This window comes from Carassius gibelio, chromosome B14, assembly GCF_023724105.1.
Source record: "Carassius gibelio isolate Cgi1373 ecotype wild population from Czech Republic chromosome B14, carGib1.2-hapl.c, whole genome shotgun sequence".
Classification (NCBI taxonomy): Eukaryota; Metazoa; Chordata; class Actinopteri; order Cypriniformes; family Cyprinidae; genus Carassius; species Carassius gibelio.
In genome coordinates, this window is record NC_068409.1 from 16397952 (window position 1) to 16415228 (window position 17277).

The 17277-nt window shown below is 34.9% G+C and overlaps 1 protein-coding gene across 1 annotated transcript in view; it reads right to left on the reverse strand.

The window, feature by feature from the left end:
- The window catches only part of LOC127970934 (putative methyltransferase NSUN7), a 33998-nt gene extending 21712 nt beyond the window's left edge, over positions 1–12286 (reverse strand). Inside the window, exons 1-4 of the mRNA XM_052573648.1 lie at positions 11986–12286; positions 10539–10854; positions 2232–2290; positions 157–293 (exon numbers count right to left, since the gene is read on the reverse strand). Of these exons, the coding sequence (XP_052429608.1) occupies positions 157–293; positions 2232–2290; positions 10539–10851 (509 nt within the window). The 5' untranslated portion in view covers positions 10852–10854; positions 11986–12286. The remainder of the gene's footprint in view (positions 1–156; positions 294–2231; positions 2291–10538; positions 10855–11985) is intronic.
- Between the last annotated feature and the right edge of the window lie 4991 nt (positions 12287–17277).

Consider the following 17277-nt stretch of genomic DNA (forward strand, 5'->3'; position numbering starts at 1 on the left):
TTTTTCAAATTATTATTTTTATTTTATTATTTATTACACTTAAGTCAAAAATTAAACAACAGTTATTTGGGAGGGAGCGGGATTAATAACAATATTTCAATAATAAAATATTAGTTTAGTATTTTTATAGTATTATGTATTATTATTATTATACACCTGAGAAGACACGCCTCCACTTCCTGCACGGCCTTCACTTCCTCCTCCTCCTGATTGGCCGCTGGTGGACGTGGGAGGAACTTCCTGTCCATTAAGTCATTGAGCATGACGGTCACCAGACTCATGCTGTGGAGCGGCTGCAGACAGAGACAGACAGAGACAGAGCGGCTCTTCTTTATAATACAACATAAACAACCTGCTCATAAAGATTACTGGTTAAACTGATAATACATGACTAAACAAACTGGTCACTTCTGAATCTATCAAAGTTTTCAAAATGAAGGTATAAAAAGGCATTTGTTTATTTTAAAAAATATAACATAATTTGACTGGTTGTTTACAACTTCTTGTCATCAATCGTTTTGTGCTATTTTAATATAATTGAGATAACATTATAGTATTTGACAATATTTTGAATTAGTTTTTAGTTTTATATTTTCCACTTAATGTTGAAGTGTTAGTATGTGTGTCTCAGAGTTCAGCTCTGGGCTCAGAAGTGTCTCCTGACAGTTTCCTCTGCTTGTGTCTCTTCTGAAGTGTAATCACGAGCAGCAGCTGGAGGTTCACTCTGCTCTCAGTGAAGGTCAGACTCACACCCTGAGATTCCTCTGCTGTCTCTGAGTAACTGTGTCTCTGACGGGTTCAGTGCTACTGACCTAACAACTGAGACCCATGAGAGAGCAGGACACACACGCACACACACACACACACACACACACACACACACACACACACAGACACACACACACTGAGAGGGAACTCAGGCTCTATCTGAACAAAACACGCAGGAAGCACACACTCTCAGTTTTCATCTCAGATCTAAATAATATCTCAGTTGTTTCTTTGAGACAGCACTGAGCAAAATAAGATATTTTTCTAGATGCATCTCACAATGGCCCAAACTGTGACCAGATACTACAGTTAAACTTGTAAGTGTAAACAAACAAACAAACAAAAATATATATATATTTTAAAGGTTGTTAAAAATAATAATAAATTAAATAAAATAAAATGAACACTGGCTGTTTACAGTCTTTCTGGTGTCAGTGTGAGTGTGTTTTGTTTTCTGTGTTATCTCAGTGTCACCCAGATACTTTCAAAATTACAGTTTTTATTTTGAATTATTTTTTTTATTTTATTAGATTAAGTCATTTTGTTATGGTTTTGTAGTTTCTATTTTAGTTTTTGGGGTTTTAATGCTAACAAATAAAACCTTATAGTAAAGTGTAACAGATTTCAATATGAACTTATGATCAGAGCCGCATTTATTTTGATCTCTAACTAGTGACTGATTTGACTTTCTTTAGATTTCTATTTTTCATAAAGAATATTAGAATAAATATCTGAGACACTTATATTGTATATGTTTGCTAATAAATTCCACATATAATAAAAGAAACAGCAAGTAACACATTGAATTAAGCTTGATTTCTTGAAGTAGAAAGCCTGAATTAGTCTTTTCTTGCAATACGTTCTCTTTTAATCTTTGTTTCATTCACAACTCATGAGATCTGAAAGAGCAACTTCTGAGCATTCGATATGTGTGTGTGTGTGTGTGTGAAGGGACTCTGGTGTTGTCAGTGTGTGCTAATCTGCTGATTAACATTAGCATCAGCTTGTTAGAGGACACTCTGTGTGTGTGTGTGTGTGTGTGTGTGTGTGTGTGTGTGTGTGTGTGTGTGTGTGTGTGTGTTCGTGTGTGTGTGTGTGTGTGTGTGTGTGTGTGTGTTTGTGGTTCATTGTGTTCAGAGTTTATGATCTCTCTTAAGATCCAGAGTAACGACCTGCCAAAGCAGCAGCGGACAAACGATTCATCCTTTACAGCGGCTGTATTTCAGCCTCCAGTGTGTGTGTGTGTGTGTGTGTGTGTGTGTGTCCATGCACAAGGGTGTGAATGTGTGTAAAATAAATGTGCAGCTGAGCGTTTGTGAGTGTCTTTGCACCATGGCCATCAGCAGTCACATTTACCACCTGCAGTGCATTCTGGGAGTTTTTAGTCATGTATGGACTTTCTGTTTCATTAGGAAGACACACACACACACACACACACACACACAGTCCCGCCCTCCACTCACCATTGGCTGTGAGAGACAGAAGCAGCTGTCAATCAAGACATCCTCCAGAAGCTCCTGATCTACAGAAACAAGATAAAAAGAGTTGAAATGAGTCCAGATCGAACACACAGAGCACGAGCAGCTGAAACATGGCTTGTGTTCGGCAAATACTGACAAATATCATAAATTCTGTCCTGTTTCCCAGCGTTCTCCTCCAAACACTGTGTGCCATGTGCTTTGATGTATGATAGGGCCAGCAAACTCTGTGTCCCTCTGTCCCACACACATAAGCTCATTTTAAATATGATGAAACATTACAATATCTATATTCTACAATATCTATATATCAAGCCTTCTGAAGCCGTACTATATATTTGTGTGAGGAAAATACACAAATTTAGATCGAAATCATCTGTTTATTTGATGAAAAATAACTTTTTTAATGCCACCAATCACTAAGATTCATTCTGCCGAAGAAAAACACTCCTTTAGACATAAATCATCTCCCATATATTCCCACATTCACTGAACCTCTGAACTGAATCAATCCGATGAATTCATAATTCAGATAAACTTATATTTGTGTACGTTAAAAAGATCAAAGGCAGAGGACGCACAAATTCCTTTTATAACTCATTTTCCCAGAGTGAGTAAAACAGATAGAGATCCTAATTCATTTTGATTTCATTTCTCTGGAGAATAGCGCTTGGATTGCATGTCATAAAGCATGCATCTGTCTCCCCGGGAGCTTTCCTTCACGCTTGCACGAGAGTCAGAGGGAATCAGTCACGTGGGATCTGTGTGTCTGCTGATCTCGAGATGGTACAGGACTCTAGAATCGTGAGAGTGAAGATAAGGCTCTTATCCTGATTGACAGCTGTGACCTCCGTCTCCGCCCATCCGCCGTTTCCATGACAACCGCAAACATCCCATTCATCCGGCCTGACAGGGGACCGTCGCTGTGTGTGGCCGAGAAGTATCAGCAAATATGATTCACTGAGAAGAATCTCTCTCACACACATAGAGAGTGTTCCTCGGACGTGATTCATGAGCCAGTCATTAACCTCCTGATCTGGGACTCATTAAGCCATTAATTGTGTTCAAACATTTAAAATCTACAACACAGACTGAAGGCAGGAGAGATAATGACCTCCAGTGGAGCGCATCAGCTGTTAATAAAGCAGTCAGCACTGCGTATGGACGTGGCCTCAGTGCAGCTCTTATCCAATCAGAGAAGAGAGGCGGTCATACAAGAGTCATGGAATGTTTACAAAAAATAAATAAATAAATAAATATATATATATATATATATAGTAAAATCAAATATTAAAATAAATAATAATTAAATATTGAATAAAATACAAATAAACACATAATTAGATTTTAAAAATCAAATAAATTAGTTATAAAAAAGAGAAATAATCACAAAATAGGTTAAAGTAAATAATAAAAAATTGGTTAAAATTAATAAGTAAAAATAATAGTAAATAAATAATATATGATTTTACAAATAAATAAATAAAAATAATAAAGCATGAGATTAAAATAAATTAATAGACATTTGATATAACAAAAATAAATACATAACCAGATTAAATAAATAAGCAAATAAAGTAATAAACAAACAAACAAACAAATAAATTATAAATAATTACAAATGAGATCAAAATATGATACAAAATTTGATTAAATGACATAACTAAACATTAGATTAATGCAAAAAAAAGGACTAAAACAAAATAAATAAATAAACAATAATAAAGATGTTTATTTTTTAAGGGTCTGTGTTATTAAAGTGCCCTATTATGCCTTTTCGACCTTTCATGCAGTGTGTCATGTAGCTGTATGTGAACATAAACTATCTGCAACGTTATGAAGTCAACAGTGCACAATAAATAAAGTTATTGTCTGTCAAAAAAAAAAAAAAGAGTCAGCTCACAATTGCATAAACCTGTTGTCAGGAATTTGAATCTTATTCTGTTACGGCTCTACATCAAAAAGTAACACATTTGCATAATGTCTGCACACGTTCTGCTGGATGCAGTCAACTCATCCAATGATAAAGCAATCAGCACTGCATGTGGGTGTGGCCACCGCACAGCTGTTGTCCAATTAGAGGAGAGCAGGGGCGGGACTAAGTAAGAGGCTGGAAAAGCACAAGAGGCCGATACAAACTCCAGCGATGGTCATCACATAGATCACATTTACAGCAGCTCCCCAGCCAAGCTCTCGGTGGAGAAACGCCTGTCAGAGTAAATCTGCAGCTTCTCTAATGGTCTGGACCCCAGCAGAATGAAAATCATGTTTATCGCACCGCTGAGGAGAAACGCTGATCTGTTCAGGGCCGTTTACTGAGATCACGCTGTGTTTTGCTTAGTAGTTCATGCTGAAGGTTGTTGGTTTAAAGGAGCAGCTATAATCGCTCTGGGTGAACTGAGGAGGTAAAGTGGACAGAAGAGACGGATTAAACTGTGTACGGATATGTGTCTCCATCGTTCACTTGTGATCCGATCAACCAAAACACATCTCAATACCAAGTCTAAACAGGGCCTAAAACAACTAAATATATAATCAAACAAGATATTAAATAAATAAATTACAAACACATTAATAACTAAACATTAGAATAAAACAAAGTAAATGATTAGATTCAAATAAGTAAATAAATGAGTGAATAAAATATATAATAATAAAAATAATTAAAAGTAAATAAATACAGCACTCTAAAAAAACATCATAATGTGTTCTAACAGAAACAAAACCCTTTTCCAAATAACATTTTAGGGATGTGGCATTTAGAAGATTAACCCCCCGTGTTATCATCACTCTGGGTGGAGTCGTGAAGCAGAATTAATGATGTCATACATCTGGGCGGAGTCATGTGACACGGAGAGAGTCCAGTGATGGACGACAGCAGAGAAACGAACAGAAAATGAAAGGAAAAAGAGAAATATGAGTGTGTGACAGATGAACACAAAGCACACAGCTCCATTTCTCTGCTTTATCTCTTAGATGTGTGAATCACACACAAACACACTCATCTATCTGTCAGGAGAGAAGGAACCCAGTGTGAGAAACGACTCATTTTGGCCCAGAGCTTTAATCAGGTCATTTGCATGAGTTTCATGCTCTGGATCTCCCGCAGGCTGATATTTACCACGGTATTTCTGGCAGGGGAACTGTTCTGCTGCTCAAGGACAAAATCACAATGAACCCTGTATATTTTCTGCTCAGCTAAAAAGCCTTTATCTCCTCCAGTGAACTGCAACAATCCCACGAACCCTGAGACAATCCAGCTCCAATCTCCTCCAGACGTGTCTCTGCACTCACAAACCTGATGAAAACTGATGAAGCCGCTCCACACCTGTAAGTGCAGAGTGAGCATGATCACGCCGTCTGTAAGGTCACCGAACCAATAAAGTCTCTGCCCTTTACAACCGAAGCCTGCTTCATTTGCATTTCATGGATTTGAGACAGAGACAGAATCAAACCACGTCTACAGACCAAACTCCAGAAAACACACTTGGACTTGTTTCTTACATTAGTTGCAAACTGTCTTTTCAGTCTTGCTTCTATTTAACCATCTACAACTGCATTTTCACTGTGAATACAGATCAAATTAACCCTTTACTACCGCATTTTCACTGCAAATAAAGATCAGTTTAACCCTTTACTACTTCATTTTCACTGTGAATACAGATCAGTTTAACCCTTTACGACTGCATTTTCTACTGTGAATACAGATCAGTTTAACCCTTTACAACTGCATTTTTTACTGTGAATACAGATCAGTTTAACCCTTTACAACTGCATTTTCTACTGTGAATACAGATCAGTTTAACCCTTTACAACTGCATTTTCTACTGTGAATACAGATCAGTTTAACCCTTTACAACTGCATTTTCACTGCAAATACAGATCAAATTAACCCTATACTACCGCATTTTCACTGTGAATACAGATCAGTTTAACCCTTTACAACTGCATTTTCACTGCAAATACAGATCAAATTAACCCTATACTACCGCATTTTCACTGTGAATACAGATCAGTTTAACCCTTTACAACTGCATTTTCACTGCAAATACAGATCAAATTAACCCTATACTACCGCATTTTCACTGTGAATACAGATCAGTTTAACTCTTTACAACCGCATTTTCACTGCAAATAGATCAATTTAACCCTTTACTAACTGCATTTTCGCTGCAAATACAGATCTATTTAACCCTTTACAACCACATTTTCACTGCAAATACAGATCTATTTAACCCTTTACAACCACATTTTCACTGCAAATACAGATCTATTTAACCCTTTATAACCACATTTTCACTGCAAATACATATCTATTTAACCCTTTATAACTACATTTTCACTGCAAATACAAATGAATTTCAACATTAACATCTATATTTATACTAAGTAAATTTAACCATTTATAAGTTCACTGCAAATACAAATCTAATCAACGTTTTACAACCACATTTTCATTGCAAAGACAAGTGTATTTAATCATCTACAACAATTTTTTTATTAATAATTTGCTTACAATATTTGTCTTTTCACTCTTGCATCTGTTCAACTGTCTGCATGTATTTTCACAGCAAAAACAGAAATAAGACTAGTTTTAAAAATCACTAGGAGAGCAAATGCAAAACTACTTTTCTGCAGATCTCCTGATGTGTGTTAGTGTGTATGTGAGTCACGTTTGTGTGTGTATTGATTGTGCAGCATGGAGTTAGGCAAGATTAAAGCAAGCTTTCTCAGGTGTGCGGTCTCATGTGAAACATGCTCGCCAAACCAAAACAGCCACATCAATATCAAGCTTCGGTCTCATTTCTGATCTCATCTGACTGTGCTGCTCTCAGAGCTCACTGGTGCAAAATCAGCTTTTAAACATGCTTCAACATTATACAGCCTTCAGCTGTCTACATGTAAACATTTAGTGCTGTTTAAGTCGATTATCACTAGTACTAGTGCTGATAGAGATGTGATTAAACCTCTAAGAATGAGTATTAAAGCTGGCCATATTGTAATTACTTTACATAATCAAATTTTAATTATATATAACAAAAATATAAAATAAATAATTTATTAGTACTGTAATACTATTATACTGTAAAATATATATTTTAATAGTATTTAAGTATTTAATAATTATTATTTTATAATGATACAATTATTAATATAATAATATAAAAGAATAACGTTTATTATTAAATACTTATTTTTGAACAGTATAATTATTACCATAGTAATATAGTTGTTAATTCTTTATTTTACTAATGAAACATTATAATATTGTTAAAAATTAATAATAATGATAATTATTTTAAAACAATAGTGTAATAATAAGTTTATTTATGTTTTAATTTTAAAATTAAAAAAAATATTTTTTGAAGATCATTAGTTAAAAAGAAAAATAACAATAGTAAAAAAGTAATATATTTTTAATATTGTATTTAATAATGATAATAATTTTATTTTAGAAATGTTCTTTAAATTCACATTTATATATGAATAAATATATAATAAATATTTTTACAGAATAACAGTATTCAAAAAGAAATATATTTTAAATATTTTATTTAATAATACTTATTTTCTTTTACAATTCTACCGTAAAACAAAATTATTATATACTCACATTTTACAGTATAAAATTATGTATTATTCTATTTATTTAAAATTATAATAATTATATTTTACAGTTGTAAAATGTATTTTTAAAATTGTTCATTAAAAAAATATAATTGCTTTTTTTATTAGACTTCCACTGAAAATGACTAAAATATACATCATCAGAGTATCACATATTCTTCACAGACTGTGTTTGTATTTATTGTGTGATCTCATCATGTCACAAAGAGCTTTTCAAATTAACATTCAGCTCGAAACAAGCATCTGAATCTCATTAAGCCCCTCATTAAGGTGCATGTATAAGCCCAGAGACGTTAGTGAGACATTTGTGAACATGTCTTAACTCCTAATTCTGCTTAATGAATGCTGATGAGGCGTCAAACCTGTGGATGACAGCAGAAAGGCATTCTGGGAAATGTACGATTAGTGTTTATCCACTCGGTCACTGTGTCAGACCACCGACCATATGTTCTTCAGCGACACACACACAGAAATCAATCTCTGTATCTCATCACCGTTATCAGCCGAGCTGCTCAGACAGCAGATGAGTGGTCGGCTGATCTGTTGCATTATGGGTAGCAGAATGAATATATTCAATTCAAATCACTCTTTATCAATTCAGCTCACAGAGTCATCCATCATCATTCTGACTCATGAATCAGATCTCATTAACTGCTGCGTTTCCACCGAAATTATACTAGGAACTTTCTAGGAACTAGAAATAACAAAAATATATTACAAAAAAGTTTAATTAATCCTGTTTTTAAAGTCTGATTTTTTACATTCCCTGTAGATTTTCTGCAATTGTATTTTTTCTGTCTTCTGTCTTGTTTTAAAGAAAAAATATATAAACATTCTTAAATCAAGATGCATTTACTGTCTCTGAGAAACCTAATTCATTACAAGAAGTTTTTTGTTTGTGTGTGTGTGTCTGTGTGTGTGAAAACACTTAAACCAACAAATATAATCTTGTTTTCTCTTTGCAGTTTTTTTCTCACCAAGCTGACAGATCTGTTTTTTTGTGGTTTAAGTGTAAATTATATATACTATAATTAAACCATATAAAACGGTTGTATCCCTTCACAAGATTTAGATTACAGCATCCAAATCATTTTACAATGCATTTATCACATGTTTACATTGATCTCTTTTTTTTTTTTTAATGAGGGGCAAAAAACTCAGGCTTCATTAAAAATATCTTAATTTGTGATTCAGAGATCAGATAAAGTCTTATAGGATTGTCTTAACATGAGGAGTAAATGATGACAAAATGTACATTTTTATTCCTATAATACTTATTTTGCTTCTCCAGTAAATGTATCTTGATTTAAAAATATAACAAATAAAATGTAGATATATTATAAACAGTATAGTCTGTCTGGGTAAAGACATGAGTTAAGAACATGATTTAAGCAGTCTCTCATTAATAACACATTGTTCATTTTGATCAGAATCTTGGACAGTGTAGCTTTAATTGTGAGGCGTCCCCAGCGCTGATCCTCACACAGAACAGAATGTACTGACTCTGTCTTACTCTCTTGGGCACACAGAGACTCATTAGTTAGTTGTGGTTAAGCAGACATGTCCAGCGCTCATTAAAGCCGTCGTCCTCTAGAGAACCTGCAGATTAAATATTCTGCTAAAAGGACACAGTGCTAACAGATACTGACCATCACACGGGACGAAATCTGCAGCTTCTTCACCAGCATGACAGAGACAGTGTATAGAAGTGGAACCAGCCCATCAACAGTGAACAGGAATAAACCTAATACTCAATACGGCTGCATTTCAATGAGATTCAGTGTGAAATTTCTACTCAGATGGGAATGTTCTCAGAATGTTCTGCTGGGGTTATTTCAACGTTATGAACAAACATTATCCAGTAATGTGAATAGAACGTTCAGTCGAAGTTATTTGGTATTTTATGCAATTTTCAAAACATTAGCACAACGACATCTTTATATATCATTCATTAAATGTTTTATTTCTGAAAAAAAAAAAAAAACAGTTGGATGTTCTTTTAAGGTTTTTTTTTTTTTTTAAATGTAACTACTTTATTTAGAATGTTTAGAGAACATTCAAAAGTAACGTTTCCATAATGTTTGCAAAAAAATAAATTAAATGTTCCTTTAACATTTGCTGATCCAAGAAACATTTAAAAAACATTTTTAAAACTTGACATAAATGAATGTTAACCTTTTTAACCACCATCTTGTAAAATCACTTTCAAAACCCCCCACCCCGAAAAAATAAAAAATAAAAAATAAAAATGCAGTGCATTTGTGGCTGTTTTGGGAAGAAAAAAATTCATTATTTCTTTTGTATTTTTGTATTGTTTTCCGGTACAAATATCTAAACTTAATCTTAAACTTAAATCAAGATACATGTACTGGAGAACCAGAATGACTTGATATAAAGTTTCATTTTATGAAAAAATGCATCAGAATTAAATGAGTTTTTGCTTAAAATAAGAACGTGTATCTGCCAAAATGGTCATAAAAAATCATGTTTCTCTTTTAATTAAACTTGTTTTCTTGACCTGATTGGCAGATATTAGTTCTTATTGTTTTTTATTTAATTTAATTTTTTCAACTAACAAGATTCAAAGAATGTTATATATTTGTAACGGAAAACAGTAAAGAATCATATTTGCAGTGCACTTGTGTAAACATGATTCACACTTACATTTGAGCGTGTTGAAGGCGAGCTGATACGCTGATCGCTGAGACGCCTCATCCTTGGCCACCGGCAGTCTGACCTCTGACCTCTTCCCGTAGCTGATGAGCCTGTGAGCGGGGGGCTTCTCCAGGTGTGTGCTCTGAAAGATGGCGGCCGCGTGCAGGTAAACCCGGTCTGGACAGACGGGACTCTCTTGTGAAGCGCTCCGGAGCAGAGGAGGTTCTGCGGGAGCCGGATCCAGCAGAGAGAGATGTTTGAGAGCCGAGATCTGAGAGCCACGCTTCGATGAACGACGTGACACCACGCTTTTCCTGACCATCCTCTGAGACACACACACAAAAACACATCGCATTCATAATCCAACACTGCAAAAAACATTTCATTACTTACTATTTCTGTCTTGTTTTCCATTATATAAAAAAGTATTCGTTTAGGTCTTGTTTTCTAAAATAAGTATCAAAATTAATTGAGTTTATTATGGAAGATTATGGTTTCTGTCTTGGAAAAAAATAATAATAATTAAAAAAAAAAGTTTGGACTTTTTTCATACAATTCTAAGTTTATATCTTGAAATTCTGACTTTTATTTAGAATTATAAGAAAAAAGTCTTAACATTTTATTTAATTTTTTTTTTTTTATAATTTTTTTTTATCCTAAGGCAGAAAAAAACTTTCCGACTGTATGCTTAAAACAAGAAAAAATATGCGTATGAAGTAAGACAAATAATTTAGTTTTATCTTTTTCTGAAACCCCATTGCCAGATATTTTTTACTAAATTTTAATAAAAAAATTCAGAAATCAAAACATAACATTTTAAGTAATTTCTCTACTAAAATAACTGTATCTTGATTTAATAATAATGTTTAAATATCTGTGAAAAACATTCTATTCTCTAATATATTGGCAAACTCACTTTTCAAAATTCTTTTAATTATTACTATAAACAGAAATATTTAGAAAATCAGAAAAAAAATATGTTTAAGTACTTTAATTAATTTGTTGTGGTAATTCTATAGTTGCTATGGTAATATAACAACTATAGTAATATAAACAAATTACTTTAACCAATACAGTACTGAGTTTTCTACAACAATACACTACAGTTTACTGTAGTAAAAACTAAAGTATACTACAGTATTCATTACAGTACTATAGTTAATACTTTGACATAGCATTCATTAATAGTGTTGTGAATCCTATAATAGACAGTATACTACGTTTTACTTCTGAATGGCTCCCAAAATCATTATTCTCAATAATCAGAGCAGAGATATTCAATACAAAACAATCCGTGCGAAACTAAACAAAACACCAGAGTAACTGTTCATTGATTAATGATGATGATTTACTGTGTAAAACACTTTAACATGCTGATAATGTCTAATTGTTGATTACTGCAGAACGTTGTTTACATATTTCCGATGTAAAATAATGACGAAAAGACGTTACTCACCGGAAACTCTCAGTCCTGAAGGTCTTATGAAAACATCGCTGTTTCTGTGAGAGTCTCCACGAGCAGAGGAATAAATCTGCGTCTGTTGGAGAAACTTGAGCGAACAAAAACAGTCCGGAGCTGGAGGAAGAAGTTTAACGTCGGATGACGCAGGCGAGATTCCGTCTCCATGGCGACGGGAGATGCTTTCATCGCGCGCTCTCAGTCACTGGAGTAAAAAGATCAATCACAGATTCATATAAAACATCAAATAATTACACAAAACCTCCGGGCACGCGACGTTTAACTGATTAAACCAAAAACAAACAAAAATCAACGACAGAAAGCGGGTCACCACGTCATGAATCAATTCAAATAAAAGCAGTAGTGTTTTCTCCAGAGGTAGTTTGATCTGTGAGGATCTGCTGCTGTCTGCTGGACATGAACAGAGCTGTGTGTGTCTCATCACATTACACACAGCTGCTGAGGACACATGCAGAAGAATATCAGGGTCGATAAACTCTGAGGTTGATGACTGAACCGATCACATTCACCGAACCAGCAGTTTATTCAGTTACCCGTTTACTGTGGTGGATTACTAGATGCACTCTGTAAAAGCGTTCTTTATTCACTTTAACCATTCTTAAATAGATTTTACATCTAAGGTGATCTGTCATTTACCAGCAAGATTTTTTTTTATTTTTTTTTATTAATTAATTAATTAATTAATTTTTGTTTGTATTTGCCTGTGTGGCAAAAAGTAGAAGGTTTTAAATTTCAGTGTGCGACCAAACAGGGTTGCCAGGTCCCAGAAAAAAAAAAGAAAAGAAATAGAAAAGAAACTTAATGAAAACTATCCAAATGTCCTCCATCCAAACGAAGTTGACAGCTGCGACATTCCCATAAATGGCTTAAAGGAGCCCTATGATGCTCTTTTACAAAATCTTGATTTTGTTTTGGGGGTTTAACAGGCTCTCATACTAGGTTGTTCAAGATATATAAATCTTTCACATATTTTACATTATTATAACACCTCTCTCTCCAGTCTGGCATGAACAGCACAAATAGTTCCTGTGACCTGTATCAAATAAAGGCCCGCCTTCTGAAACACAAGATGTGCTGTGATTGGTTAGCTGGGCCAGTCTGAGCTGTGATTGGTTAGCTGGGCCAGTCTGTGCTGTGATTGGTTAGCTGGGCCAGTCTGTGCTGTGATTGGTTAGCTGGGCCAGTCTGAGCTGTGATTGGTTAGCTGGGCCAGTCTGTGCTGTGATTGGTTAGCTGGGCCAGTCTGAGCTGTGATTGGTTAGCTGGGCCAGTCTGTGCTCTGATTGGCAGCACTGGTCGGGAAATATCATGCCCTTACTGCTGCCAGCTTCAGTGTAAATACTGCATCAAAGACTGATTTAAACCCAGATGATTGTAACCAGTCTAAGCTCGTGTCTCTTGAGAAAGCTAGTGTGTCTCTGAAATAGTGATAACACTCACTGTCTTCTCTAGGTTTGCTCAACCAGGTCTCGTCCCATTCATCAATATGATGTTATGCTTAATAGTCAGATGCATGAACTAGGAACTTACTAAGTGAAATCATCCATAACCAAGAGGCTATTATCTTAATAAAAAAATAAATTAAAAAAAAGAGTTGATTTGCCTTTCAAATATGACAGTATCACTCCTGTCCATATGAAAATGCGTCTGATCTATGTGTCTCTATTGCCATGAAAAGGCAAATCAAAAAGTTAAAATCCTTGATAAATAACAGTATGAATCTCTTAAAAGCATAAAATTTGTTAGCATAAAAAATTTATTTTTGAATGGTAATGTATATGGCGTTTAATTTAGGATTCCTGACATTAAGATCTCCACACACACACACACACACACACACACACACACACACACACACACACAGCGTGTAGGTCCATCCCATGATGTCCACAAGAGACCAGTGGACGGGTTAGATACCAGATATCAGACTTTATTCAGCATGTCCCTATTCTAAAGGCTAGGTGGCGCTGTCTGCAAACTTTTTAGACACTTTTAGGACATCCTGACAATGATTTCCACCAAATGTTGTGCTGATAAGTCTAAGCATTTAAAAGCTAAAGACAGCTAATGTTTTACAAACATTATTAAAATTGTGTTTTTACACTTATTTTAAACAAGTTTTTACACTTGCACATTATTTAAATGTTATTTGTAGGTTATTCTAATATTGTGAACAACATTTTCTCAACTTTTTTTTTTTTTACCACTTCCTATAATTCTTGAATGTGTGTTTATTTAATGTGAACCAGTGTTAAGAATAGCTGAGATACCATTATATTTTTGAAGATTATTTTGAATTAGTTTTCATTTTCATATTTTCAGTTTTCATTGTATTTTTCTTAGTTTGAATAATACTGTTTGGTTTTGATACAAAATAATCTGAAAGATATCTTTCTTGTTTTAAGCATAAACTCATTTCATTTTGATACATTTTTCAGAAAATAAGACTTAAACCGTTTGAATCCCAGACATAAAAATATCCAGATGATGTGTCATTAGTAACCTTTTGGAAATAATAATAATGTTTTTGTTTTTTTTTAGTTTTATGGTCTGTCACAATTGTGAGCGGTGGGATAATGTGTATATTGCATAAACATGTTTCTACAGTCAAAAAATGGTTAGATGTCTTTTTAAACGGTTTGGTTACGTTCTAGGGTTACTATTATGCATTAATAATATATAAAATAAAAATAAATAAATAAATATTACAACCAATAAATGTTTTTCAGAATTGTTACTTTTTTTCTGTAAAATATATCATCAGATTTTCATATCAGTGCTACCAGTATTACAACATCAATATTGCAAGTTATTTGTAACATTTGAGCTTTTAATATAGTGCAATATTTTATCATTGCAACATTTTATTGTCATTTTTACTAACAACTGCAATTAGATTTGTTATCCCAGTGACATCAACATTGATCAACATCAAAATATTTACTCATTAAATGACCACACTAAAGAAAACTGAATACCGTAATTCCTCAAATAAAAGCCGGGGCCTTTATTTACCTGAACTGCAGAAGGTAACAGGCTTTTATTTGAAGTAGGCTTTTATTAGAGGCAGGCCTTTATTTCCAATTCCATCTGTTTGATACGTAATTGTTTTAAATAACCCATTTTAAATTGGGAGTGGACAGAGATCATAAAATTAGCACAGAATCAGTTCAGAATCAATCACCAAAAGAATACGTTCAGTTCAGACGCGCTCTGTGTCAGTCTGCTTCACGCTGAATCACGCATGCGCAGTATCATCAGCTCCTCGGTTCTTGAATCGGACGTGTCCGACAGAAATACTTCTCGGTTCAGTGTACTGGTGATCCGAAAACCGATGCAACCGGTTTCTTGACTGGAGAACAAGAAACACTCCGGCAGATTTCCCCCTGGCCTTATTTAAGACCGGCCTTTATTTGTCTGTGTTGACCAGAGGCCCGGCGTTTATTTGACTACCGGTTTTTATTTGAGGAATTACGGTATACATTTGATTTTCTAACCCCCATATCTTGAATTTGTGATCATTCACATGCATTCATAAATGCATTTAAATACACAGAATAATGCACAGACAGAACGCACTCAATATGCACACGCGCACTAGTATGACTTCATCATGTAACTTTACATTAGCCAAGATGCATGCACTTTTTAGGCACGATTTGTTTAGTTTTTCAATATAGTTGATACTGTTTAAAGGCACATCATCAAAACAAAAATACGAGTTCATATATCACACCTAAACACGCTTGGAAAACATAATTAGAACTAGCTACTAAATTAGTTAAAAATGCCTATCCATAAACAGCTATGATGAAATGATTCGCGAACCCGCAACGAACTCCCGAACTTATTCAAATGATTCGCGACCGCCCCAAACTGACTCAAATGATTCGCGATCCTGCTCCGAACTCCCGAACTGATTCAAATGATTCGCGACTCCCAAACTGACTGAAATGATTCGCGAACCCGTTTTGAACTCCCGAACTGACTCAAATGATTCGCGATCCTGCTCCGAACTCCCGAACTGATTCAAATGATTCGCGACTCCCAAACTGACTGAAATGATTCGCAAACCCGTTTTGAACTCCCGAACTGACTCAAATGATTCGCGATCCCCAAACTAACACAAATGATTCGCTATCCCGCTACGAACTCCCGAACTGATTCAAATGATTCGCGACTCCCAAACTGACTCAAATGATTCGCGATCCCGCTCCGAACGCCCGAACTGACTCAAATGATTCGCGATCCTGCTCCGAACTCCCGAAATGATTCAAATGATTCGCGACTCCCAAAATGACTGAAATGATTCGCGAACCCGTTTTGAACTCCTGAACTGACTCAAATGATTCGCGAACCCGTTTTGAACTCCCAAACTGACACAAATGATTCTCGATCCCGCTACGAACTCCCGAACTGATTCAAATGATTCGCGATCCCCAAACTGACTCAAATGATTCTCGATCCCGCTCCGAACGCCCGAACTGATTCGCGACCCCCAAACTGACTCAAATGATCCGCGAACGCGTTTTGAACTCCCAAACTGACACAATGATTCGCGATCCCCAAACTGACACAAATGATTCGCGATCCCGCTACGAACTCCCGAACTGATTCAAATGATTCGCGACCCCAACTGATTCCAGATCCCCAAACTGACACAAATGATTCGAGAACCGGCTACGAATTCCCGAACTGACTCAAAATTTTCACATTTTCCCAGGCCTTTATTTAAGACCGACTTTTATTTGTCCGTGTTGACCAAACTAAACTACTAAACACTAAACACCTTAAAGATAATTTGGACCAAAAATCTTGTTATAGCTTTAGGTTAACATGATTTTAATAGCCTGTAGGTTTGGTATTTTAACAAAATAAGGGGCATCATACAAAATACGTTATTTTTTTTATTTAGTACTGACCTGAATAAGATATTCCACATAACATATGTTTAGCTCACAAGTGAAAAAAACATTGATAGCTAAATTGATAAAAATGAGCCCGTTCAAAAGTTGATTCTTAACACTGTGTTGTTAGCTAAATGATCCACAGCGGTTTTTGTGTTCAGTTATTCATGAGTCTCTTGTTTGTCCTGAACAGTTAAACTGTCTGCTCTTCTTTAGAAATTTAATCCTTCAGCTCCCACAAATTATTGGAAAATTAAAATTTTCTCTCTCACTATACATTATGCTAATATTATATACTCAGAAGGAAAGTTTTTATGAATGCAGAAGCTGCAGTCAATAAAAAACACAGATCATCCAAACA